The 26,066-nt window shown below is 49.4% G+C and overlaps 11 protein-coding genes across 11 annotated transcripts; 6 read left to right on the forward strand and 5 right to left on the reverse strand.

Annotated features, from left to right (window-relative positions):
- Window positions 1-327: 327 nt before the first annotated feature.
- FPSE_07112 (uncharacterized protein) lies at window positions 328-2,858 on the reverse strand (the record flags this gene model as incomplete). The annotated part of the gene is made up of 4 exons (XM_009260230.1): window positions 328-632; window positions 792-1,898; window positions 2,092-2,562; window positions 2,609-2,858. 4 exons carry the CDS (start codon window positions 2,856-2,858, stop codon window positions 328-330), a joined length of 2,133 nt encoding a protein of 710 aa, XP_009258505.1.
- A 533-nt stretch (window positions 2,859-3,391) lies between these two features.
- Window positions 3,392-4,257, reverse strand: FPSE_07113 (uncharacterized protein; the record flags this gene model as incomplete). Its single annotated transcript, XM_009260231.1, has 2 exons — window positions 3,392-3,993; window positions 4,050-4,257. The coding sequence occupies 2 exons, from the start codon at window positions 4,255-4,257 to the stop codon at window positions 3,392-3,394; spliced, it is 810 nt and encodes a 269-aa protein (XP_009258506.1).
- A 212-nt stretch (window positions 4,258-4,469) lies between these two features.
- Window positions 4,470-4,874, forward strand: FPSE_07114 (uncharacterized protein; the record flags this gene model as incomplete). Its single annotated transcript, XM_009260232.1, has 2 exons — window positions 4,470-4,635; window positions 4,681-4,874. The coding sequence occupies 2 exons, from the start codon at window positions 4,470-4,472 to the stop codon at window positions 4,872-4,874; spliced, it is 360 nt and encodes a 119-aa protein (XP_009258507.1).
- Window positions 4,875-5,176: 302 nt separating this feature from the next.
- On the reverse strand, window positions 5,177-6,001 carry FPSE_07115 (uncharacterized protein; the record flags this gene model as incomplete). The annotated part of the gene is made up of 2 exons (XM_009260233.1): window positions 5,177-5,877; window positions 5,935-6,001. The coding sequence occupies 2 exons, from the start codon at window positions 5,999-6,001 to the stop codon at window positions 5,177-5,179; spliced, it is 768 nt and encodes a 255-aa protein (XP_009258508.1).
- A 1,239-nt stretch (window positions 6,002-7,240) lies between these two features.
- Window positions 7,241-10,620, reverse strand: FPSE_07116 (uncharacterized protein; the record flags this gene model as incomplete). The annotated part of the gene is made up of 4 exons (XM_009260234.1): window positions 7,241-7,876; window positions 7,926-9,367; window positions 9,413-10,295; window positions 10,372-10,620. 4 exons carry the CDS (start codon window positions 10,618-10,620, stop codon window positions 7,241-7,243), a joined length of 3,210 nt encoding a protein of 1,069 aa, XP_009258509.1.
- A 1,690-nt stretch (window positions 10,621-12,310) lies between these two features.
- On the forward strand, window positions 12,311-13,026 carry FPSE_07117 (uncharacterized protein; the record flags this gene model as incomplete). Its single annotated transcript, XM_009260235.1, has 3 exons — window positions 12,311-12,372; window positions 12,419-12,604; window positions 12,702-13,026. The coding sequence occupies 3 exons, from the start codon at window positions 12,311-12,313 to the stop codon at window positions 13,024-13,026; spliced, it is 573 nt and encodes a 190-aa protein (XP_009258510.1).
- Window positions 13,027-13,860: 834 nt separating this feature from the next.
- FPSE_07118 (uncharacterized protein) lies at window positions 13,861-15,770 on the forward strand (the record flags this gene model as incomplete). Its single annotated transcript, XM_009260236.1, has 2 exons — window positions 13,861-14,424; window positions 14,475-15,770. 2 exons carry the CDS (start codon window positions 13,861-13,863, stop codon window positions 15,768-15,770), a joined length of 1,860 nt encoding a protein of 619 aa, XP_009258511.1.
- Window positions 15,771-15,981: 211 nt separating this feature from the next.
- On the forward strand, window positions 15,982-17,509 carry FPSE_07119 (uncharacterized protein; the record flags this gene model as incomplete). The annotated part of the gene is made up of 4 exons (XM_009260237.1): window positions 15,982-16,111; window positions 16,156-16,742; window positions 16,786-17,016; window positions 17,060-17,509. The coding sequence occupies 4 exons, from the start codon at window positions 15,982-15,984 to the stop codon at window positions 17,507-17,509; spliced, it is 1,398 nt and encodes a 465-aa protein (XP_009258512.1).
- A 1,297-nt stretch (window positions 17,510-18,806) lies between these two features.
- Window positions 18,807-19,788, forward strand: FPSE_07120 (uncharacterized protein; the record flags this gene model as incomplete). The annotated part of the gene is made up of 3 exons (XM_009260238.1): window positions 18,807-18,818; window positions 18,862-19,615; window positions 19,661-19,788. The coding sequence occupies 3 exons, from the start codon at window positions 18,807-18,809 to the stop codon at window positions 19,786-19,788; spliced, it is 894 nt and encodes a 297-aa protein (XP_009258513.1).
- A 202-nt stretch (window positions 19,789-19,990) lies between these two features.
- Window positions 19,991-21,482, reverse strand: FPSE_07121 (uncharacterized protein; the record flags this gene model as incomplete). Its single annotated transcript, XM_009260239.1, has 4 exons — window positions 19,991-20,071; window positions 20,118-21,215; window positions 21,260-21,388; window positions 21,444-21,482. The coding sequence occupies 4 exons, from the start codon at window positions 21,480-21,482 to the stop codon at window positions 19,991-19,993; spliced, it is 1,347 nt and encodes a 448-aa protein (XP_009258514.1).
- Window positions 21,483-23,634: 2,152 nt separating this feature from the next.
- Window positions 23,635-25,409, forward strand: FPSE_07122 (uncharacterized protein; the record flags this gene model as incomplete). The annotated part of the gene is made up of 2 exons (XM_009260240.1): window positions 23,635-24,124; window positions 24,169-25,409. 2 exons carry the CDS (start codon window positions 23,635-23,637, stop codon window positions 25,407-25,409), a joined length of 1,731 nt encoding a protein of 576 aa, XP_009258515.1.
- Between the last annotated feature and the right edge of the window lie 657 nt (window positions 25,410-26,066).

The following is a 26,066-nucleotide window of genomic DNA, read 5'->3' on the forward strand; positions in this document are numbered from 1 at the left end:
TTGAAAATAGTAGCATTTCCCGATTCCCATATCTATTGCTGATGTACTAAAATTGTCGCTGTAGGCTGACTATGTTGCTCTCTAACCGTGGGTAGCAACTGAGACAAGGCTAATCAGATGACTGTACCACATGAACAATCCCGATGACTGATATTGAACCCAACCTCCAAAACCCCACGTATTCCCCTGCCGAGCGACCCAATGCCATGGAAGCAATCCTTTCCGAGTATGGCTGTAGATGCGCTAAATGCTCAAAACTCCGAATGATACCAAAGAAAAGAAATGTGTCTATGCCTCGCCCGCCGTCTCCGTCGAATGCGCCAACAATTACTGCAACGCAAAATCACAAATAGTAGTGCAGTGCACCACGGAATCCAAGTAAAGTCGATTCGCGACCCTGCATGCTTGTCCAGGGCGAATAACAAACATGCCGTTGGGTCCCAAGTTAAAGTTTTGTTCGCCCATGGTGACGCACACCTTACCTGCTGCAACAGAGCAAGTTCGCACCTTATTGTCTTCGACGTTCCAATGACTCGACGTGCCAGGCTTGAGAACGATGACGTTGAAACTAATATCCTCGGAAACGGTAACAGGTTGACCGCTGGTGAGGTATGAATTGGAGAAGGCAATATCTAGACGTGTTAGTATGTGGGCGAATGGGTAGTAGAAACGTTGGCCTCCTAAATCTTAGGCCAAGGGCCTAGTCTAAGCAGCATAAGATGGCATGCAATTTCGTCCCTGATGCTTCCAGCGGCCAATTTAGGGTAGACTGATGGGGAGTGTGAACTTACTGTCTGAGGAAGAATCCTTCATTCTGCCTGGGGCAATCTCCCAGTCTTCCATCTCAAGTTCCGTCTCGCCCATTGGGTTTGGTCTGCCCAGGACTTCTCCTGTTGCTTCCACAGGGGTGTGCGCAGACTGACTCCTCTTGGGTCGTTTCGCCTCATTGATATTCTCTGTTACGGTCCCAACGATCGGTCCCTCAAACTCGTCCTCATCAACATCCATTGTGGGGATGACATCTTCTGAAGAAGATGATCTTGCTGAACCGCCAGATGTTGTTCTCTGCTGTCGAGCCTGAGGGTAAGGACACCAAGCGCATGAGTTGGAGCGTCGCTGTAGAATACACCAATATCGGCACCCGACACAAGTGTCCAGAGAAGAAAATGCTTGTTTTGCCGACGTGGGCATTCCAGTCGGGAGGGCGACGCAAGGTGCTGATAGTCTGGCAGTTGGCCGATATGCATTGGCCCTGCACTGCTCGGTGCCAGTCACTGCCCTTCCGGTGAGGTAAGCCAACGCGCAAGCATAATGGTTCACATCCAAAATCTTTCCTCCGTGGCCCTGTTTCCAGCTTTCGGAAAGATCCCGCATTCGAGGCAACGACAACATGAAATCGATGTCCTCTCGATGATGTTCTGGTTGGTTTGTACTGAGGTGCCTATGGAGGAAGGACTTGACATCAGATCCTGATGTGTTTGAGCGGACAAGGGGAGCAGGGGGAAGAACTGGAGTTTCTTGCCAACGAATTGGTTTCTTGCTTGATTGTTCGGGGGGAGAAACTCGATTCTTCGGCGGTGCATTTACTGGCAATCCTGGATTGACTGGTGGCGGTGCACCAGGAGGAAGAGGGTTACGAGAAACAACGATGCCAGGAGTGCCTCCAGGGCCGCCATTCCTCGCATATTTGCCGACCTTTGACAACGTGCCGTCTCCGTTGTCGTTGAATGTAGTCGAACAATGGCTAGCACTGAAATGACCACCAAGACCATTCAGTCCCTTGAACAAACGACGACAGTCTCGCACGGGGCAGATATACTGAAGTTGGGGATCATGGTGCAATTTGTATTTTGGCGGAATGACTGCACCACGACCAGAGATGGGCCCCTCTTCAGGGTCTGCGACATGTTAGAAGGCACTTATAATAGGGGCGTGGTGTAAGAAAAGTTGGCCGCTTGAAGCATAAGGGACGAAATAGCAGGTCATCTTATGCTGTTTAGACCAAGCTGAGGGCTGTTTATTTCCCAGACTTGAGAGGCCAACTTTTCTGCTACCAAGTAGGGGGAGTATAGATAGGTAGTAGATACGTACGATTATATGTGGTGTACAGGCGAGTACCCTCGGCAATAGTGATTGCAACAGTCGTATCGCCAACAACTGGCAGGTTTTGTGCCTGTGTCGACGTTGCTTGCACTGGCGTTGGTACAGGCGTTGGTACTGATCCTTGGCCAACGTATTTTTGGAGTAATTCGCCTGGAGTTGCGAAATGCGTTGCCTGAGGAATTGCATTTGTCTTAATTGTCGACATGTTGTTGCTCAATTCAGACATTTGTCGTGCCACTTCTTCTTCCGTAAATCGAGGTGCATCCCGACGAGCCTGTGCGACATCAACATCACTGTTTTGCCTTTTCGCAGCCGGGACAGCTACGCCTGACGCTGGCGAGTCCCTCTTTCGATGAGTCTGGGGCGGTTTCCCAGAAGGATTTTTGTAGCTAGAATATTCTGTAGGAATTATCATTCCAGGAACTCTAGATGTATCTGGGATGTAAGGCCGTGATTGTGCTGGGTAACGTTAGATACATATACGTGAACTGCACGTTCAACTCACGTTGATTCTTCTTCTCCCATTCAGACTGAGCGGCTTTTATCTTTGGATTACTAGCCAACATTGAAGAGAGCCCAGTTGCTGGAGTCTTCAGAGCCCCATCACTTTGGATGTCGCTGACAACACGTGCAGGCTCTGGATCGGATTCTTTGGGATTATTGTCAGTCCCCCATCTTGGATGACTTTGTTCAAGACGCTTGAGTTGTTCAATCTCTTCGGGACTGAATATGGCGACTCCGAATGAGTCAAGCATTATGGATTGTTAGTAGTGGGGATGAGTATAAAGAAGCACGACCCAGTTGCTACTACCGTCCACATGCGAAGGTAGTCCGATTCAAGAATAATTAAGCAGTAGAAGTACAAGGGAGTAGAGAAGAAGATCCCCTTTGTTAGAACTCTAGAGGCCTTGTTGGATGTGGTTAAAGTGAAAGTGAATGATTGATTGATTGATTTGAGATGAACGCGACGCGATTGAAGTTGTAGCGCGTGGCTGCACCTAAAGCTTAGGCTGCTATTGAAGTTAGGGGCAGAGCAACACGCTCTAAATGCAAGGTACGAAATGCCTGCAAAACCACCACTCTTTGACGACTCCAGCTCATTACATTCCAACCACATTCGATTATACTACATTTCAAAGACGTTTAATGCACCATGTCTTAAATAAACATCCAACTGCCAACTTTGTTTAACCGTTACAGTCAACGTCTAGTTCATAATGTACAATTGCTACACAAATCCTACATGCTTGCCCTTTACTTTGATACCCAGCTTATTTCTTTCACCAACCTATTTCTTCTTGCCAGCCTTCTTAGCAGCCTTCTTGGCCTGCTTCTTGCTAATCATCTTGACAGCCTTGATCTCACCACCGCTCTCAGCCCTCTTTTGCTCAGCCTTCCTTTGACCCTCCAACTCCCTCTCACGCCTCCACCGTCGATGTCTGAACCATTGCTTTCGTGTCCTGAATCGCTTCGTCTTGAGACCAGTCGTCCTCGCCAGCTTTCCAATCGCCCAGTTGTCCTCGCGGTAACTGTAATCCTTGCGCAGCTTGAGTAATCTGTCGGGCTCGCCGGCCTCGATACGGGTGACCTGGAAGGGAATTCCTGAAGGCGAGATCTCGGGTTTGGCAGCGGCTTCTTTGATGGGGAAAACAGACATTCCGAGCTTTCGCTTGCGCTCGGCGTGCTGGGGATATGGCAGGGTGTCGCTCTTGTCGAACACAACGCCGATGTACTTGCGGTCGGGGTGTCGTGCGGGATCGCGGTAATACTTGACGTAGCCGGTAGCCATCGAGTGAATTGTGTGATCTCGGCCCATGATGCAGTTCTCGCCGGGCCACCAAAGTGTACCTCGCTGCTTGTACAGGATGTTGCCGGGAATGACGAATTGATCTATAACCCGTCAGTTCCAAACCCCATCGCCCACTACCCAGACAACCAAAACATACCTCCTGTTCGCTTAGCACCCAACTTGTTAGGAATACCTCTCTTGGGCTTCTTCTTGTATGCTCCCTGTGACTTGACCGAGGCAAATCTTTGACCTTGGACGAGGGAATTGGCCAATTGCACACCCAGGGGAGCAACAGGCGTAAAGGCCGGGCGGGCGAGGCCAGCCACAGCAGCCAATATCGGCCGCTGTATCGTGAGGAACCTCATGACCAGCGATATGGTTGATATGGGCTGAGGTTAGCTGAGCTGCAATGTAGCAATGCCTGTCCCGCGAGCAATTCTGGAGATGGAGTTTTTGCGCTTAGTCATCGATCTTATCGATAAGAATCCATCGATGTGGCCAGCATCGCATAATAACTGACGACTTGAGTTTCAACACTTACAGATCGAGTGCTGTCGATTCGTTTCAACTATATAAAATGCGCTATATCATCGCCTTTCTATCTCTTCTGACTCTGGTCAATGGCCAGTTTGGTGGCTTTTTCGACCAGATGTTCAATCAGCAAGGCGGTCACGAGCGTCACCAAGCTCAATCACAGAACAACCCTAGTGATGCGAACCACTACAAGCAGAATTACGAGAATTGTATGTTTGTCCTTACTCGTTTGATTTCACTACTAACCTTTTTAGCTGTTTGCGATAAATACCTCTGCCCTGACACCCTCGCTTGCGTTCACTTCCCTCACCACTGTCCCTGCGCCTGGGACGCCCAACAAGAAAAGGTCGAGCTTGCAGAAGGACAACGTATCTGCGTATCTCGTGGTGGATTCCGTCCTGGTGAAACGGCGCGAAAGATTGAACTGGCACGAAAAGGCCTACTGTGAGGCACAAAGACATTGACTTCAAGGACACCGGCAGGCGATCATGGTCCGAAATTATAAAAATTCTAGGAAATACAATGCTTATCTACCGTGAATGCAAAACAAACCGATTCCATAGTGTGCCCTTCTGTCTCTGTCTCCGACTCTCAATCAGAAACCTCAAAGCGAGCGAGTAATCAGATATCTGTGCACCTCTCAACCTCTGCCAACGCCGCCCGGTAATGATGTCCTCAAAACTCCAGCCTAATGCCTTCCTAGTAGCCAGATCACAGCCCTTGCCATGTTTCTTGTGTCTCAATATCCTTCTACGAAGAGCCGTTGGGTACTTGCGGTACCTTTGGCATGGGCGGCACACTATCGTCTTCGTCCTCGTCTTCGGGGAGGTCGTCGGGGTGGCCCAGAAGCTGGGCCACATTCTTCATTTCGTAGTGCCTCTTGCGGAGCTGCTCAAACTTTCGGTGCTTTTCACGCTCCTCGGGAGACATGCCCGCCAAGTCTTCCTCGGCGTCGTGGCCGATGCTGCTCTCGTCGTCGACGTGGACGCTCTTTTCGCTGCGGGGTGACGGCGCGCCCGCTTCCGGGATCTCCTCTTCCGGTTCGCCCAGCGAAAGGCCCGGAATGTCATCTTCACGGCTTGGACGTGAATCCTTAAGGCGAGCACCAGCGTCCGCCAGAGGATCCTCGTCGTCCGATGGGTCTTCGGCCGGGTCGTAGTGTTTGGCATAGGGAGTCTTTGGTTCTGTGATCTTCATGGTAGAGGAGCGCTCTTGCTCGGTGAGATATAGATTAGCCTCGTCCCACTTGAGGCGTTGAGACTGTTCGAGGCCGTCAGAGGAGCTGTTGACACCAGATTGCCTTCGGGATCCTGTAGGGCGAGCGCCAGAGGACGAACGTCGGTGGCCCGCGTTGATGTGCGTGTTGGCAATAGTGAGCTCCTTTTCGCTGGCTGCCTGCTCTTGCTCTGGCGAGGCAGGGGGAGATTTCCTGTACGAGTTCTTGAGGATACCTAGGTTTCGTTAGACGCGGAATCCTACAGAAGCTGGAGTCAAGTGTTTAAACATACCTCGAGGTCGCTGAGGAGGGTTAGTTGGAGGCGAGTGCGCCGGGGGGGATTCAACAGCGGAAGCCATTTTGGTTTGATATGTTAAGACAGAGCTTGAGTTGAAAGGGTTTAACGGCAAGTCAGAGCTCAAGCTCAAAGGTATCGGTCGTGCGTTGAATAAGCAGATGTTTTAGTCTTGGAGTCGCGAGAGTGCTATATTGTTTGCGCTTGTGATAAGAATCAAGATCAGATGGAAACTTGCAGAACCCTCGTGAGCAGATCATAAAGAGGCGGGGGGAGGGGCCTATAAGATCCAATGACGCAGTGGTCTGAGACCCCAGGATTTGGAGGGGTTGGGTACGTACCAGAATTTGACCTGACTTTGGGTCGGTAGGTCGGGCTGGGCTGCGACGAGAAGGATTTATCACTAAATGGAGTAAACGTACAAATGGGAACCAACGTTGTATTCTAGCCTTTTTGGTAAATATGGCGGTAGCACTAAAGGCATGTGAGATCGGGCGAAAGCATAGTCATCATCCCATCCAACCTCAATTTGCTGGATGGCCTCAACCTACGTCATTCTCGATGGCAAGGTCACACAGATCACCAAAGTAAAAGTCACTGGAGACAACATGGACTGCGGGACTGCGGGACTGCGGGACTGCGGGACTGGGACTGCTACAATGCTGCCAACCTGACGTGCTCAGGCTCTTCAAGTACAAGATAAGAGAAATGGCCTGTCTAGAACCTATAAAAATATCACTCATCATGCCAACGTTACACCCTCATCACCAGACATATGCATCCAGCAAATCATCCAAACTCTCTTTCAGATGATACAGATTCTAGACTGATCCAACCACGTTTTGCCAGTTTTCATCTCCTGTCCACGGGCTATTCCCGATACAACTCCCTGGTCCATGCAGAAAACTCAAAGAACCAGTAATACACATCTTAGCAATCCCAGGAACAACACATCAATTAATACTTCTTCATTAGGTCGCGATGTGTTGTCCACAAATAAATGACTCTTGCTATAGAGACGTATAGACTAAAGGCCGCTTATCTCTCCAAAGCATATATGTATTGCATACATATGCTAGATATGACTAGAGTCACCAATGGCCCGAGTGTTGTACATTTCTCCGTCAACTGTTGTCTGGAGGCTGTTCTTGGCAAGTCACCAGATACATCACGACAATCGCAAAGTTTCGTTCAACTAAATATAAATTGCAATTCCTAACATACGGGCTAACTATTCTAGATGTTTCAATATTCGCTCTATATAGCGTGACACCTATTTTGTGAGCACTCACTTACTAAACTTTTACTTGGACGACTTCTCTCCGCCACTCTCCTCATCACGGCTGTCACCAGCCATGTTATAGTACTTTCCAAATATACGCGTCTCCAAGTCGCTAACACCACCTGTTGACTTGCGGGCTTGACGGCGGAAGTAGATACGCTTGGCCCACTTCCAGGCTTCAATACCCATAAAGAACAAAACAGCCTCAACAAACACAATACCCCATTCCCATGAGATGGGGGCATGCTTGAAGACGACGGTGTTGAGTCCAGGAATGTAGATAATGGGAAACATGGTAACGAAACCAGCAACAATAGCCCAGAAAAGGAAGGGGTTCCTCCAAACATCGTGCATCCACTGGGTGAAGTACTTCTTGCTCTTTGGTTGCATTCGGAAGAAGGATCGTCGCATATTGACCATTTCCCAAGCAAGGAACAGGGCGAACCATGTCAAGCAGGCAAAAGTAGTGGAACGAGCACGGAAAATAACCTTGCACTCTTCGCTGTACTTACTGTTGCAATCGTTTCCAATGTCGGCAGCACCGTTGCCGAAACCGTAGAGGACAAGGACGAAAGAGCTGAGACAGAGAGCAGACATCCAAAGACCGTAGACAACCATGTCGATCATCAACTCGGGAGTAAAGACACCTTGTTTCAACTATTGCATGTTAGTAAGAAGTTTCAACAGAGCATGGCAATGTACGTACGTTTTGAGGAGGACGCTGCATAATGTCTGGTGCAGCAATCTCAAAGCCGAGACCCATATCAGGCATACCAGAGGTAATCATAATGATCCAGAGAATCTCAACGGGGGCCAAAGGGAACACAGACAGGTTGTTGCGGTCCTTGAAAGCAAGACCGATGAGAAGGGTACAGGCTTGGGCAATGTTCTCGGCCAAAACGTGGAGAATGAACTTTTGGATGTTGTCAAACATACGTCGACCTTCTTCGACAGCGTTAAGAATAGAGGCAAAGTTATCGTCGGTTAGGACAATGTCGGAAGCTTCTTTGGCAACATCAGATCCGGCCTGACCCATAGCAATGCCTACGTCTGAACGCTTCAGACTGGGCGAGTCGTTGACACCATCACCAGTCATGGCGACGAAAGCCTTACGACGGTGAAGCGCTTCAATCATACGGACCTTGGTCTGGGGGGCACAACGAGCAACAACGAGAGGTAAGAGAGGGAGGGCATCAATCTCGTCATCGGATAACTTGTCAAACTCAGAAGCAGTCATAACCATGACCTTGGCGACATCCTTTGGGATCTCATTGATACGGCTTGGCAGAATACCGACTTCCAAAGCGATAGCGCGAGCAGTCTCGGGGTGATCACCGGTAAGCATATGAACGTTGACGCCGGCCTCATGACACTTTTGAACCGAAGGGGCAGACTCAGGGCGGGGAGGGTCGTACAGGCCGATAAGCCCACGGAACACAAGGTCCTTCTCGAAGAGTCCTCGGTCGAGTTCAGCCTCGTTGTCCTCGACGTGAGGGATGTCTGTTCGGCTGGCAAGGGCAAGAACACGGAGACCAAGACGGGCAAGAGATTCCATGTTTGCAATTACATCATCCTTGATAGCATCGGTAAACTCGAGGATCTCATTGCCCGCAGCGTAGGTTGGGCAAGACGTCAAAACACGCTCGACGGCACCCTTTGTGAAAACCCATTGCTTCTGAGCCTCGCTGTCCATGAAGATAACCGACATCTTCTTGACGTCTGAGTCAAATGGAAACTCGGCGACTTCGTGCCAGCGAGGATTTTCGCCGCCAGACAGGCGCATGCGGTTCCAGTTGAAACGAGAAGCAAAAACCTGCATGGCGATCTCAGTGGGGTCTCCACGAGCATGCCACTCACCCTCGATCTGGTGGACAGTAGCAAGGTTGGCAAGGGATGCAACGTTGAGGTACTCCATCAAGCCGGGGTCCTGGGAAGTCTGGGCAGAAGCGTCAATGGAGTTGCCCTCGGCTTTCTCGTCGCGGAAGTCGATGTTCTTGGGCTGATCCTCAGCAAGGCTGATGGTGCCAACAGTGGGGTTGAAAGGTTCGCTGGTCTGTCCGACAGAGTATGTGCCTCGGCCAGGAATCCAGGCCTTCTTGACAATCATGGTACCTTGAGTAAGGGTGCCAGTCTTGTCGGAGCAAATGTCTGCAGGAATTAGCGATTGTTATTAGGGGAAGGGAAATAACTCACTAGTAACGGCACCAAGAGCTTCTAAACTCTTGAGGTTACGGACGATGACGTTTCGCTGAACCATTCGCTTGGTACCAGCTGCCATTGTGATGGTAAGGACAACAATCAGGGAGGCGGGAATCATAGAAAGACCAGTGGCCACAGCATAGATGATGACCTCCTTTTGAGACTTGAAGTCGTTGGCAGCCATGACGATAATGGCACAAACAATAGCAGTTCCGAGAAGGATGAGAGCAAGCTTGGAAAGCTTACGCTGCAGAGGAGTTCCGACATTGACGCCAAGGAAGCGGCCGACGGCATCAGAGCCGGTCAAGGTCCACGCCTCAATGTGACGACCGGCATTGACCTTGCCTTGGGCGTTCTTCTTGGGCTGTCGGCGCTTAGAAGACTTGCCACGAAGGGCAACAGCAATCTGGCCAATTTCTGTATAGATACCGGTGGCGAAGACAATGCCGCGAGCTCGGCCCTTTGTGACAGTGGAAGAGCTGTAGGCAACGTTGAGGCGGTCACCGGGGCCAGTGTCGTTGTCAAATACCTTGTTGATCTCCTTGCGGACAGGAAGGGACTCTCCGGTAAGCAGAGCTTCGTTTGTTTCGAAGTTGACGGCCTCAACAAGGCGGAGATCGGCAGGGATAGTGTCACCAGTCTTGAGCTCGACCATGTCACCAGGGACAATCTCGGCCGTGGGAATGGTCTGATTGTTACCGTTTCGAACAGCTGAAGCTGTTGGGGAGCTGAGAGAACGAAGCGAGTCCATAGTCTTGGCGGCCTGGAATTCCTGTAGGAAACCGACGACGATATTGAGAATAATAACAGCAGCAACGACACCACCCTCGATCCATGACTGGATGCCAAAAGAGGCAGCCATGGCGAGGATGAGGACCTATTGATCGATGAATGAGCGACTCTACCGTTTACCACAAGGCTTCAGAGAGAAGCGGACGGGTTGTTTAACTTACTAGAGTGAGAGCATTGGCAATTTGACCGATGAAGATCTTGAGAGGCTGGACGCCCTCTTGCTCGCCGAATTCGTTGCGGCCAGCAGTTTCGAGGCGGCCCTTGGCCTCTTGGTCGGTGAGACCATCTTCAAGGTTGGCGTTCAACTCCTTAGCAACCTGCTCATAGGTGAGAGCATGAGCAGGTGCTGACATGGGAGTGTTGGACTGGCCCGAGACATGAGGCGTCTCTTCTGTAGGGTTCTGACTCATTTTGGGAGAGTTCAGTGAGGTGAAGATGGAAGGAAAAGTCGGGGAGAGATCGGGAGAGACAGATGGCTCTTATACTTGAGTGGTGACATTGCTTGGTCGACGGCCAGATCGTAGAGCTATACTTCGCAGGCGGATCTTTGTTAGTTGTGGATGCGCCAAGAAATAACCATGACAAGGAGGTGCGACCCATGGGGAACCAACTCTTTGAAGAAAACATTTTATTTGGACAATCCCTTTTTTTATGTGGGGATGATGGCTACGATGAGGGAATGCCAAGAAAATAAAGCCGGCATATAAGCTTAGTAGGTTTTGAGATGGGTGAAGCAGAAACAGAAAGTCAAGGAAGTTGGTGTTTATTTGGCAGGCAATTGACACAATTAGACTATATTTTTAGCAATTCACCTGCCTAGCCTCTTGGTGTTTTGTTTCAAACAGGCCCTTGGTATCTTACCCGAATCGTCAGAGATACTGTATCTCAGAGGTTATCAAACACTTTAATCGTTGAGGACCCCTGCATCGGATCGAACTCTAGAGTAAGAGCCTCTTTTCACTACACCAATAGGCCTTATACTGACGTTACAGACCCCATTCATTTCCCCAGTGACTAGCAACGTTCATAACGCACAGGGCAACTTCAAAAGTTACGATTCGACCAATAAGAGCTGTACTTTATTGCCAAGACCTCACCCCTGCTTAGCGCATACAATGTTGTTGAGCGGAAGTCTTTACATTCCGCCATGATTGCAATCCCGCCGTCACCTACAGACACAGGTCACTTCTTTAACACTGAGGAACTGGAGCGAAAATTGAGATCAACAAGGCACGTGGGCAGCGCTAGCGGTCGCGAAATCTTCATCCAAGGCCCAAAGCTTGACGAGTGGCGAGAATTGTACTGTCAGTGGTGGCTGGAACGATGCTTAGACAGGCATGCTCTGTTATGTTTCTAAAAACGATTCAATATTATCTTTGATATGACGCATCACTGCCCCATGCCGTTACTATGAGCGTTGTTGAGTAGGTATGTAACTACCTAGTAGTGATAGAACGTTTCACTCGAGAATATCACTTCCGAATCCGCCCATATCCTTATCATTGAACATAGCACGGTCGGGCCTTGTCTCACCTGCTCAGCTTCCCGCCCCGCCATGCTCCTCCCCGCCATGTCCGCCCACCTGGAAAGAAACAACAATCTGATCGTTAGGTCGCTCTTGCACCTACAGTACGAAAACCAAAACCAAAATCTTCAATCAGGACTGACTTTACATACTAAGGCACTAATTCTGCAACCTCCTCCCACCACTCAGCCATGCAGGCCAAGTCGACCCGTGCCATTTCACCATCTTCAGGAAAGATTGGTAATTGCTACCCCAGAGTCCCAAACAAGAGGTCATTCGCAAGCCTTGGTGTCTGATTTAACCAAGATGGGCACAGCTCGTTATGCCACCAAGAAACCTTACTCAAACAAACAACACAACCTCTACCAAAGCTCAGCTTTGTTGTTGCATTGTGTCTAGCATCGCAACATTGTCGCATCGCTCTTGGGCTTCTGTCCATGGGAATAATTGTCGCATCATACAATTCCTGCCAACGTTCTCTGTACCGACAGAGCTGGACTCTTTGTAACGCTGCTCCTAAACCCCCGCATTTCAACGTGATAAACGGCAATTACCGCGTCTACCCATCATATACCATGGAGCCGGTTGGCATCATACTGCTCGTGCTGTTTCTCTTCATCATAGTCATGGGTCCTATGTATGTCTAATCAATCCCTGGCCGGCATTTGCTAATCCTGAACCAGAGCATGCGTCAGAATAAATGCCAGGCGCAACACAGCAGAAAAGGTTCACAATCCTCAGCCCCATCAGATGGATACTGCACGTCGAAAGCTCAGTACCGTTACCACCTCCACAATTATGCCCCGACCGAACGATGTTCCGGCGACCGATATTGAAGCTTCGATTCCGCCGTCCGAGTTCGGTGAATGGTAAGCGAACCCACTCTTGGAGGATGAATCCCGGCCTCCACTCTCACTTCTCGGCCGGGCCGCTCTTCGGGATCGACAGGTAATAACTTTGCTGCAGTCCCATATGCATCGGCCCTTTGGTCCCGGAACCAACGTATACCGTTACTCAAGACCCACGTCCGGTTCTTGAACAAGTTTCAACGGTGACGTCTCACGAGACAACGAGTCAAGCGAAAAGCCAAGCGACAGCCGGACAAACTGAAGATGTCAACGATACAAACGACGAAGTTATGACGATAAATGCATGCGGTCATTCGTTTCACTCGAAATGTCTCTCGTCATGGTTTTTGATCGATCGATATGATTGTCCCGTCTGCAGGGTACCGTACTATAAGGGAATGCCTCGACATCAACAGTCATTGAATGTATCACCTTTCTGGTAGCTACCCGCTTCAGTTAGATCACTAATCATAATCCGTCAGCAAACATGACCGGATGCAGAGCGGTTGGGTGTCATTACACGAGAACATGCATTGCTGCAGCCACGCTATGAATGTTTAATTCATCTCGATGTCAAACATTAAAGTCTCAGCCATTTTATTTCCAGGGACCCTTCGCTCGGCCGTGTCCGAGTTGTTCTATTGGTCAAATTTAAATCTTTCCGGAGCTTTCTCCTCGACCCTTCTGCAGGTTTGTACTTCGGATTGGTGAAAGGCGTCACAGCGGAGCAGAAACCGGGGTACGTACTACGGACGCGATGACGGATCGGCGATCGATGTCCCGCCCGCTAATGTCGAGATGACTTCATTACCAACAGTCAAAGCCTTGGATCGAGGAATTTGACCAACGATCGTCTTGCTTTCCAGAAAAAGCTCCACGGGAATGCCAATGCGAATTACCAGGTGATGCAGGGGGCTTCACTTATTCCGTTGCGCTACCAAACATTCCCGGAAATAATGACCACGATAGCCCTACCTATTCGCCCTACAACTTCACATCGTACCCAGACCATGCATGACGTGCCATGCGTCATTGGCCATTGGCCCCTCGGGCCATTTTCTCCGACTACAAACCATTAACTCATAAGATACAGCGTTTAGTTACGGAGTGAATCTCCCAGGTAGTACTTGATCAGTCGATTTGCTGCAGTCTTGTGGCCCAAACACTTACTCGCTTGTTCTCGTTGCTGGATATACATGCCATCTCGTCTCCCACTCCCCCCTGCAAGACTTCTTGCCCTCCTGCCGCATCCTCCATATTGCAGAGCTGCATCGACAATGACATCGAAGCGGAAAAGAACTGGCGCCCACCCACCGCCCCCGATACCCGACATGCCTGACACAGTTCCCAGACGGAGCAGTCAAAGGTTGAAGGAATCTACCGATGAACGAACGCCAAAGATTGATGTTACAAAGATGGCCTCTAATCCGATGAAACCTACCAACACTAAGAAAGCAAAGGCTGTATGGGACACGGGAGAAGGCGTCGAGGAAGCCATGCGGGAATTGAGTGAGATGGAGCACAAGTTACAGGATGCCGTTCGAACACAACGACTGGCGGTTGAGTCTTCAGATCTGCATGTGAAGAAAGAGATTGCCCAGGAGCCTGGTATCCGACCAAAAGTGCACGCGCCGAACAACAACACAGTCACTGCTCGAGGGAAACTCAATGGAAAGCCAAAGGGTGTCAAAACGGCGCCGCTAGATGAGCACGACGCCGAACTCGCTGCAGACGATATGGCCGAAGCGAAGGAAGAAAACGGTGTCGATAGAGGTGCCAACCGACCCCCTCCAGTAAACAGCGATACACTTCCCTTGCCATGGAAAGGGCGACTGGGATATGTGAGTACAAGATGGGCAAACCATTACACATTACCTACTGACCCATAAAGGCTTGTTTAAATACATATTTACGCAATGCGACACCTGCTGTGTTTTCTTCCCGAACCTGTCGTATATCATCAATTATCGAGCACCGACATCCTTTAGCGAATCCAGACGAACCAGAACATGCGACCAAGAACCGCCCAGATAAGTCTCAACCTGCAGACAATGAGCGAGGTCTCAAGTATGTACAGGAGTTGGGCTTGGCGAATGCCCGAGACATTGTCAAGATGATTCGATGGAACGTCAAATACGGCATCAAATTCATGAGACTCAGCAGTGAGATGTTTCCATTTGCCAGTCACCAGGAATACGGATATAAACTGGCCCCGTTTGCGTCTGAGGTGCTAGCAGAAGCTGGCAAGGTGGCGGGAGAGCTGAACCACCGCGTCACCACCCATCCGGGACAGTTCACGCAGATTGGCAGTCCGCGTAAAGAGGTTGTTACTGCCGCTATTCGCGATTTGGAATACCATGACGAAATGCTTTCCCTTCTCAAACTACCCGAGAAACTCAACCGCGATGCAGTCATGATCCTTCACATGGGAGGCACATACGGTGACAAGGCCGCCACTCTTGATCGATTCCGAGAGAATTACGCAAAACTTTCAGACGGCGTCAAGCGACGTTTGGTGTTGGAGAATGACGACGTTGCATGGAGTGTTCATGATTTGTTGCCTATTTGTGAAGAACTCAACATTCCCCTTGTACTCGACTTTCATCACCACAACATTATCTTTGACTCTTCCATTAGAGAAGGCTCCAAAGACATCATAGACTTGTATGACCGCATCCGCGCCACCTGGACCAAGAAAGGAATTACTCAGAAAATGCATTACAGCGAGCAAACTTCTGCTGCTGTCACTCCACGAGATCGTCGCAAGCATTCAGCTCGAGTCAAGACTCTTCCCCCTTGCGCACCCGACATGGACCTCATGATTGAAGCCAAGGATAAGGAGCAGGCTGTTTTCGAGTTGATGCGCACCTTCAAGTTGCCTGGGTGGGACACCTTCAATGACATGGTACCTCACGAACGTCCAGATGAGTCACGAAAGGCAATCAAGAAGAAGCCTAAGAAGGGAAAGAAGAAGACAGCTGAAGTCAACGGTGAAGCCGAGGATGACATCGAGGTGCCAGAAAAGATTGTAAGTGCAGAGGATTTTGGCATGGGAGGTCCCCAAGGTAGAGTTTATTGGCCAGAAGGTATGGAGGAATGGTTGCGACCCAAGAAGAGAGAGATAAAGAAGGCGAAGGAAGGAAAGGATGAGAGTCCCAAAATGAAAGAGGAAGGGGATGAGGATTGATGATTAGATGTCAATTTTGAAGTTGCGAGCGGTTTGTTATTTAATTTAATTGAAATTGTAGAAACATTTCAACTTAGTACTACTTAATCGATGCATCATGCGTGCTGGATCAAGCGAAAAATGGTTACCACGTTGTGCAGGGTAGCGCCTTAACAAAAAAAAAGTTTTATCACCACCTTTCTTAACAATTCTTTCATCATTCAACAACACAATGAATTCCGCAATCTTTGACGGCGCAAGTGAAAAGTTTCTGCAGTGGTTCAAATCCCTGCCAGGTTCGACATTTTCTGATGACATCAAAATTGTTGACCTGCGTGATCGCAACGCTGGTCGCGGAATAAGTAAGCCTTCTACTCGGCTGCTGAACCAAGCTTACAAAAATTAGTTGCTCTAAGGGATATACCTGCTGAAACTACTCTGTTTACTATTCCTAGAAAGGGGAGCATCAACATCGAGACGTCAGAACTTCCTCAGAAAATCCCAGATGTATTCGACCTCGACAAACCTGACGAGGATGATGTTCCTGGGCTGGACTCTTGGAGCTCTCTGATTCTCATCATGATCTACGAATACCTTCGAGGAGACAGTTCACAATGGAAGTCTTACTTTGATGTGCTTCCTTCGTCTTTCGACACACCCATGTTTTGGTCGGAGAATGAGCTTGATCAACTACAAGCCAGCCACATGCGACACAAAATTGGCAAGGCGGATGCGGAAAATATGTTCAAAAAGACCCTTGTTCCTATCATTCGAAGCAACCCAAGCATCTTCAACGCTGAGAATAGGAGCGATTCAGAGCTTGTTGAGATTGCCCACCGAATGGGTAGCACCATTATGGCATATGCATTTGACCTCGAGAACGACGAGGAGGAAGAAGAGGAGACTGAAGAATGGGTCGAGGACCGTGATGGAAAATCGATGATGGGCATGGTACCGATGGCGGACATTTTGAACGCCGATGCCGAGTTTAATGTACGTGAATTTGGTGGGTTATCGGCAAAACTAACAGACATAGGCGCACGTCAACCATGAGGAAGAGAGTCTTACTGTTACCAGCTTGAGACCTATCAAGGCGGGAGAAGAAATTCTCAACTACTATGGACCTCACCCCAACTCGGAGCTACTGAGAAGATACGGATACGTCACTGAGAAGCATTCTCGTTATGACGTGGTTGAGATCCCGTGGGACATCGTCGAGTCAGTCTTGACCAATTTTGGTATTTCAAGCAAGATCCTGAAGCAAATCGTAAGTTTTATCCACATAAAATTGACCCATCTAACTTGCGTAGCGTGGCGAGTTTGAAGGAGAGGAAGAATTTGAGGATACATTTGTTTTGGAACGTGACACGGGCGAGATCAACTCGGATGGTACATTTGCTGAACCTGCAAAATTTGAAGGCATGCCCGAAGACCTCCAAGAACAACTAAAGTCATTCCTCAAGGGTATCAAGAAAGTGCAGTCAGACACTATACCCGACAAGAGAAAAAGGGACGAGATCCACCAAGCTGTGCTGGTCAAGACATTGGAGGCCCTCGCAGCGAGATATCCAACAAGCATTTCGGAGGATCAGACCCTGCTGAATGGCCAGAACCTTGACCAGCGAGCTCGCATGGCTACGGTAGTCAGACTTGGAGAGAAAAAGTTGCTTCAAGAAGCAATCGCTACGTTCTCTGAGGATGTCGAAATGACAATGGATGATGAGTCTGGCCCAGCAAAGCGTACAAAGCGATCAGGCTGATTGCGCGCCGGCTTATGTGACAGCTCGTGTTTTCTCTCCTCTCATGCAAGAGGTGCAGAAGGCATCGAGTTGCGAACCATCCGCCGAGGCAAACACTAACTACAATTACAATTAACCATTTCTATATAAATGATACATGCCTGAACACATTACTTTTTAAATTTACTCCCAAACACAATCGACCGCGAGCAGCTGAACCCATCAATCCTTGCTGACATACCCAGCAGCAGCAGTCTTTGAGGTTATGTTATTACTTACAATGACGACTAGGGAAATCGAAGAATTTACACGAAGCTTTGCGTGAAATCTCTCGAGTTGTCTTGTTGACAATTGCTTCAGCCATCAATACTCACTCGCATGCCGACCTCTCATTATGGTACAACGTGTGAGCTGGTCGAGAACCTGAAACATGAGCTTCCAGTTGCCACATTGCTACGTCTGCCTTGATCGACGATCGCCTTGTTACATTGAGAGCATCTTACCAACGAGCCGCCACCCACAACGCCTAAGCGAGCTCATAAACATGGACATCATAGCATAGCACTGCATTGTTATTCCCCGACATCACCACCATCAGAGACAAGGACAGCCTTTGGTTGCTTTCTAGAGTCACATGTTTCAACGTTTCTACCACGCGACCTACTACGAGACACACTAAACGACGTCTTGACGGAAACGCCGAAGCCCATGTATTCTGGCCTCATATGCAGATAGGCTCCTACCATGGTCTAACCTGAATGTTGCCAAGCCGCAATAACGGCATGACCAAATGTGCTAGGGCCAACAGATCGACGCTCAATATTTAAGCATGCCTCTATTGGCCCGCTTTGCATCAACAAATCACTGGGTGTCTTACCTGACTAAAGTCAAACCCGGCTACCCCGACCGTTGACCTGTTCAACGGTTGCCAGGACCAGTGTTGAGCAGAGCAGGCATGAGAGGGGCCGGGCCGCAAATATGTGCACACATAAACCGGGGTATTCCTTGCATACAGCACCAAGTGCTATCAATCTTACAGCCGAGTCGAGCCTTGCCAATGGCGCTGAGCGGGAGACTATGCCTGGCAGGCTATAGCTAGAGCTGACAGCCGGTTTATGTCGTCACACCAGTCCATACAAGGGTGTGCTGTCTGTCTGAAGGACTTTCCAAGTCGAAATATCCTCGTTGAGGGTGTAGGACTGACCGAGAATGTAAACATGGAGTGATGCGGCTCTGCGACTCGTGGGGCGATTCAAGACGTTATAAAGCTGGCAGCTGCTCGATTCAGTATGAGGCAGCCAGATCCTTACACGCAGCCATGTCTAAATCGGTACGTGAGCTTTGTTTTAAGTTTTCCTACTAACTAATCTCAGAGCAAATCAACGAAACACTCCTCAACCCGAAAGGGGAGCAGCTCCTCCAGTCAACCGATTTATCCAGGGTTTCTGTTTATTACGAACAAACTCATCATCAATGAGCCAGATCGAGATTTGTATAGACACCATGTCCCACCTCGTTCACCAAGTCAATACAGTGGTGAAATACCAAGCAAAGTTATGCGCTACCGTAATGGGGATGTTACAGAAGCCCCAGGCTTTTACTGGCTTCGAGACACAAACTCCGGACCACACGGACAACTGCTACGACTTGATGGCCAAGGAGGCCACGTTTTGGATCAATCAAATATGATTTACACGGGCGAGGAATACAAAACGTTCGGAGTGGCTGCTTGCAACCCATTGCTCCCTATAATGGTGGCAGAGCATGATCCCCTCGTTTCTTCTGGGCACTGGGATCTCTTACGCATATTCCATCCGACAAACCGCCCTGGCTTGTCCCAGGTTGCAACTGACAATAGTCGTATGGGGGTTGGAGGTGGTCCAGTACCTTACGTTGCAGGTAGCAGTCCCAGCTGGATGCCTGGCTTAGTGCCCAGGACATACAGATCGCCGCGGTCCGGTGCACCACGCTCAGCAGGCCTTGGAGGGGAGCTGCCTATCATTCTGGGACTCATGGCGTTGAACGCACCACGTGAACCGGGTAATACCTCTGTACATAATGTGTTTCTGGGCCACAATCGGATATGGAAGCATGGACAATGGATAAGCACCGATGCGCCTCGTGGACGTGAGTGTTCGACATTAGGCCCCTGGCAGTTGCTAATTAGGGCAGATCCCCCAACGGCTTCGGATGATCCCACAGGTTTTGTCGTCAAGGTATTTCTTGACCCGGATGACCCATATTCTACACCAGAGTGGCTCTTTAATTTGGAGTGGGAGAACGCTGTTGTTCGAGAGTGAGATACTCCAGACATGGTCAGCATGGATGCATAGATTGATCTTTAGTCTATTATTCATTCCTTGATGTATGAAGCCCTTCCTGCGCTGCAGCTCTGCCCCATATCCATCTCGTCAGCTGGTCAAACATTGCATGCTTGACCAGATTGAGCACTGTGAATCGTCCACGGCTCGATTATGGTTATGTAAGTATTGTTGTCTGACCTCAGACTGCGTCAGGAAGTCGTACGGCGATATCTCCAGATTGAGTGATGTATCGCACCCATGGGAGTGAAGGGTATTGCAACTGTATTTGTTAGCTTGATCAACAACAAAATGCGCAGGGTTCGTACCTTTGGCTCGGTAATCTTCAGATACCGAACCTGAATACCACTTGTAGTAAAGTAGGGGATCTCAAACTTGACCTGGATAGGTCGCTTAGCACCCTTGCCTACTCCTCCAACACCTCCCATGCTACCACCGAAACCACCCATCATACCGCCACCTTGTTCATCATCACCCCTCACACTTGGCAGGCCCAGCTCAGCGCGCATGAGGAACTCTTTGCCACCACCAAACTGCTTAATCTTCCAGACAATGGCGCTTTGCTCGGGTGCGTAGTGAACGGATCCAATGTTTGTGCGGAAACGAGGGCTGTCGGCATCGTCAGGAACGGGAACCACGATTTCGACGTTGTTGGCAGTACTGCGACGCTTGAACTGAGCGCGCGCCTTGAGCATGTATTCGATACGGGAGCCTGAATGAGACTCGACAACACACTCGACCCAAATTAATGGCTTGACTTGAGTGTTGAGACGGTAGGACATGAGCTCGAATTCGCCATCAGGGGGGATGAAAGAGATGGTGCGGTCGTTCTCGAAACGTGATAGTCGTACACATTGGTGAAATTTGACATCCTCCATTTCGATAGCCTTGCCTCGGGTAGCACGTCCAGTTGTCTCAAACATGACCTTATCATTAAGGCCCAGGCGTAACTCGGGCATACCACTGAGGTAGCACTTCATCTTAATGGCACCGAGAATCTCTGAGCGGAGGACGTTGCCGTTTGCGGAAACCAACAGGTTAAGGGACTCGACGACATCAAGGAAGACCTCGTTCTTGCGGTAGCGAATACCCTCGGATCGCCACGAGACGGCGTTTGTGACGGCAATGGGTGGTCGGGCCTGGATCTCGAGCTTGTGGGATTCCTGGGTGATGTACTCTTGAAGAATCTTGGATTCTGTTGTTTGAGGGTAGCCAAAGTCCATCATCTCGTCGAGGAGTTCGTAGATGATGACAAAGTTGTCGCGAATGGACTCTTCTTCTAGCGCCTTGAAGTATTCGGTAAAGACCTCGACGACCTTGTGGAGGAACAATAGGATTTCGGCGGCATTGGTATTTCGTTTCGTAAGGGCGAGAAGGTAAAGGTTGTTGTGACGGATGTAGAGGTACTATTCTGTTAGCGGCGTGAAGGTATATCATATGGGGGACATACGTTGATGCCTTCGTGGGAGAAGCATGGTGGAACAGCAGATGAATCTTCCTCAGCTTCTGAAAGGAGTACAGGGAACTTTTCGACGGCTGACATGGGGATGTCACCACGATAGTTTCGAGCGAGAAGGGTCTACAGAATGTTAAAATAAGCGACGATGATCAATTGTCGACAGTGATTAACAAACCTTGCCCTTGAGGTCTAGGAAGAATAGTGCGGAAGCCATGATGTGGTCTTGGCGATGTCAAGTCGATATAGTGCCAGGGGAAAGGAGGTGGGTGTCGTCGATAAGATGCGACGGTCAAGTCAAAGGCGTAGAGATCATGTACAGCCAAGCTCTGGACAGCGAAAAAGGGCAAAGGAAGGACTGAAGAGTAATTAAGGACTATAGAGAAGCGCAGTCAATCATCATGGTCCGTGGCGCAAGATTGTAATGGGTTGGTTTAAGCTGTTTCGCTGGCATCTTTTGGGTGCAGCCTGGTCATTCCAATGCTGGTGACGGACAACACGGTAGAATGTCGGGTATTGGTGGGGTAGCTGGAAGCTCAGAGCTCGAGGTCACGTGGACAGTGGAGTGCGAGAAAATTGATAAAAAGCTTTATTTTTTCCCAGTCCTTTCTTGCTTTCCTCTTCTCTCCAACGCACCCTCTAGACAGTGCAGACCATTATCTAGCCTGCTACCGAGTGACATTCTGTCATTTCAGCCGTGGAGCCGTTGATGTGAGCTGCGATTTCGTGGTGCGGAGAGGGACCTGGATCCATAAGAACTGGCCGAGTAAATTCTTACGTTGCTTGGGCGGTGTCAGAGGAGCCAAACATATCTTTGCAGACTTTTTAGTCTGAATTGTAAAGTGATTTGTAGCATGGGACATTCATTGCCGGGCCATTGCAGACTTGACTGGGGTCAGAATGCTTCATGGTGGGTGGCTTGTCCAGGTGACACTCGCTTTGGGCCATCGCCTTTTGTTGGGGCGATGAACCGAGGATCATTGTGCTTGGCGGCAGTGTTTTTGAACGAGAGACTGGTTCCGACATCGTGAAAGTGGCAATTTCTGGTCTTTTCGTGTCGCACACGGACAGTCTTGATTTGATCTACGGGCATGTCTTGATCTCGGCAAAGAACATCCTAGGTGCATGATGATTATCGTAGGATGCTCAAACTGTGGTGAATTTGCCTGCGCCTCACCTGTCTGGGCAACGCAAGCCTGTTTAATCCCATCATTTCTTCCTGCAAGCTTGGGCATGGATGGGCCTGAGTCTCTAAGATTGTGTTTTGCGCTGGCCTTATTTGCACAGCATAGCACCAATGATTATCAGGGACTAAATCCTCGAAAACACAAACAGACAAGATCTCCTCTTGTCAGTACTACACTGCCCCATGGACACACAAACTTCACATGTCGAGTCTTCACAACAGCCAACCACGAATCCACGGGATCAAATACAGGTCCGACGGTTATAGAGCCGAAAGCCGACTGGTCTGGATAAAGTAAAGTGGTGTTTTACATCGAGAGCCAAACGAGGCACCCAAAGATGAGCAAGCAATGAGCAAGCCATATCTGACGTTATCACAGCATCTTTCTATTGGATGGAAAAACAACCTTCAAACGCATCAGGAAAAAGATACGACCCTTTATGGCATGTGTTAGAGTTGATCTTGTTAGTGCATCTGCTCATGACTCGGGCGACCCGCTTAACAATATTGACCACTCCTAATCGTAAAGGATCTGGTCTTGCATGTGATGTCGGTGCATCATCATTCCCCAGTTTTGACACGTGCTAGACCAGCCTTCAGGTACAGTTCTGAGCTCTTTTGCGTCGGTGGGATTCAATTAGAGTTGGCGACGTTTTTTTTGATCTTGTGATGCTCAGGAACATTGCCAACAATCGCTTGAGCTCCTCAACATTTTTTCCATCGCATTGTCCAATTTCACCCCGATATCCTGTGACCCCGACGAGATTAAAGCCCTGTCCGACCCAATATAGCAGGCTTCTAGCGGGTTTCTTCCCCACCACGTCTATAACAAGTCACCTGAAGCCACTGTAACCGACCCGGTTTTTAGTGGGCTTTCCTCTTTCCCTGGCTACTGGCCTGCTCTACTCAGCCGGTCCCTGCAGCGTAACGAGACGAAGTCGCGAGCGCCTGACGTTTCCTTCCTTCCAGGTTTCGTTTCTCATTCCCCCCACGATCGCTCATTCCCATCTCACCCACACCCAACCTTTTCTCTCCGCTTCAACACCAAATCGTCGCCGTCATTGTCGCTGTCTCTTTCTTTTGTTTATTTCGCTTGGCCGAATAATTATTGCTTTTGCGGCCGCTGGCCGTTTTCTTCACTCGATGCTCAGTTGACATATCCGTCTTATCACCGATCAGCGCCATGGAGTGTAATCACATGCTTCCGAGCGATCGTGAGACCGAGTCTCGCCATCCCCTCGGACCACCACCTGCTCGACCCTCACCTTCTCTAATGGCACTATCCCCTCCGGCTTATTCGAACCTCGCGTTGCCCAGCCCAAGGGATTTTCCAGATGTCCCTGCAACGGATCCATCGACCTTTTTACCTCCTCTAGCTCGCGTTGGAGCCGACAACGACATCAAATTGCCCTCGATAAGCTCTCTCCGAAGTGAAATGGCCCTCGAACCACCAAGAACATGGGGTCTTCTGCCTCCAATGCCTCCGAATCATGCGATGCCCATGGGACTTCCATCTATCGATAGTCCCACTCGAATGGATCTTGATGCGAGCAGCAACAGTGTTATCAGTGCTGCATCGCCCGATCGACTTTTGGATGCGAGAGCTGGAAGCGTCAGTCTTGATGACCCCGATGTGCGACTTGCAGCCGAAGCGCTCGGGGATTTGAGAGCAGGTGTGTTTAGTTTATACATCCATTAACAATTGCTAACCTGATAGATTTTATATCATCACCACCCCACACGAATTCGTCGCTTCCAGTCAGCCCACCATCTCACGGACTTCACAACGGATCACAACCACCACAGCCCGAACCGCTTCTATCTCTCCTTACGACAACTCATCCTTTACTGGCCAGCACAATTGAAGGTGCAACCTCTGCGTACGGAGGCGCCAAGAACTTTTCACCGCGCTTCCGATCAGGCGCCGAATATGTTGAAGGATATTTAACACCAATCGCCAACACCGTTGGCTCTGTTGGTCGAGTCACTGGTGTTGAGGGTGGTGTTCGGTGGTTTTTGGGTGCTGGACGACGACAAAACAGTTCCACGTCTGATCTCGAAACTGGCAACAGTAAGAAACGTCGCAAGGTGGACAGCGAGGACGAAGCAGTCAGCAACAAACGATTCGAAAGCGAAGGAATGCAGCAAATGTCTGATGAACAGCTTGATGACGCCTTTTCGCCATCTTCCAGGACTCTTTCTCGTCGTATGTCAACCACAAGTACTGTTGATACCCTTCCTGCATACGATGAAATGCGATCCCCGGCATACACCGAGACAGATGCCCAGGATTCTCCTCGATCAACTCCTCGACCCAACAGTGCATGGCAGTCACGTCTTATTATGTCGACTTCTGGCCTGAGTGTAGCCATGAGTGAGGAGAGTCTACGCAGTCTCAAATATTGTCTTCAATGGCTTCGATGGGCCAATGACCACATTTCTCGTGTCATCATGGCATTGAAGACAACTCTTGAACAGTATGAAAAGGTTCAGCCACAAGAGGGATCCGAGAAACAAACCGGCCAAGGGTCTGAGACAGAATCTCGAACTCTACTTGCAGCCCGTATTTCGAGTCTCAAGAGTGACGTTCTCAAGACTCTTCGTGATGCTATCAACACTGTTTCAAAATATGCAGGAGGCGCATTACCTGAAAACGCACGAATTCTTGTGCGACGTCATCTCACCAGTTTGCCCCAACGATTCCGCATTGCTACCATGTCGGACAGAAACCCCAACAGTCAACAAGACAGCGAGTCTGCTCTGACTGAAAGTGCACAAAAGGTTTTGGTTTTGGCCAAGGAGGGTTTGGACATGGTTGTTCAAGTCAGTGGTGTTGTTGACGGAACAATCGTCAGCGCTGAACAGTGGCTTGACCGCATGGGCTCCAAACGACGGGCTCCAGATGAAAAGCCAGTGTTGCCTCAAACAGAGTCCAACGGCGATGTCAAGATGGGTTGATCGGAGTATATGAAGTCTGGTACAAACCGGAAAACAAAAGGTAGCCCCTACCAACAAAAGGATGGACATCTGATCAAATTTGGCGAGTTCCAATACCACGAGGAGCGTCGCTTTTTTTATATTTCATTGACGATATTGATGAGGGCGAGCGTTGAGCTGGATCTATATAACCGAGTTGACATATTTGCCATTTCTATTATTTTCCTATTCTTTGTCATACTTTTCACCTCTGCCTTTTGGGTGGCGTAATGATGGCTTCATAGCACAAATATGAGCTGGTTGCGAAGGCGTTCTTGCTATTTACTGATCACGGTGCTCGTTCAACCAACAACCCATCACTTCACACTGGCTACAACAACGCAAGATGAATTGCAATGAGCCATAACGAGTGTTGCATCTTGAAGCCGTGTTTACCTTTGATCAACTTTAATACAAGTAATACGACTCGCAATCTGATCTGGACAGTCAATCAGCGACCAGTGAAGGCCTCGAGCATCTACCATAAGGCGCCATCGCCAACAATATGTGGCATTAATATACTCATGTCCTCATTAAACCGACTACATCGCCATCGATTTGATTGTCTGCTGTGGCTGCCCACCATCAAGCTATACCTAGCTCGAGTCCTCAGTTGATCTATATTATCACCCAGTGTCC

This window comes from Fusarium pseudograminearum, chromosome 4 (assembly GCF_000303195.2).
Source record: "Fusarium pseudograminearum CS3096 chromosome 4, whole genome shotgun sequence".
Classification (NCBI taxonomy): domain Eukaryota; kingdom Fungi; phylum Ascomycota; class Sordariomycetes; order Hypocreales; family Nectriaceae; genus Fusarium; species Fusarium pseudograminearum.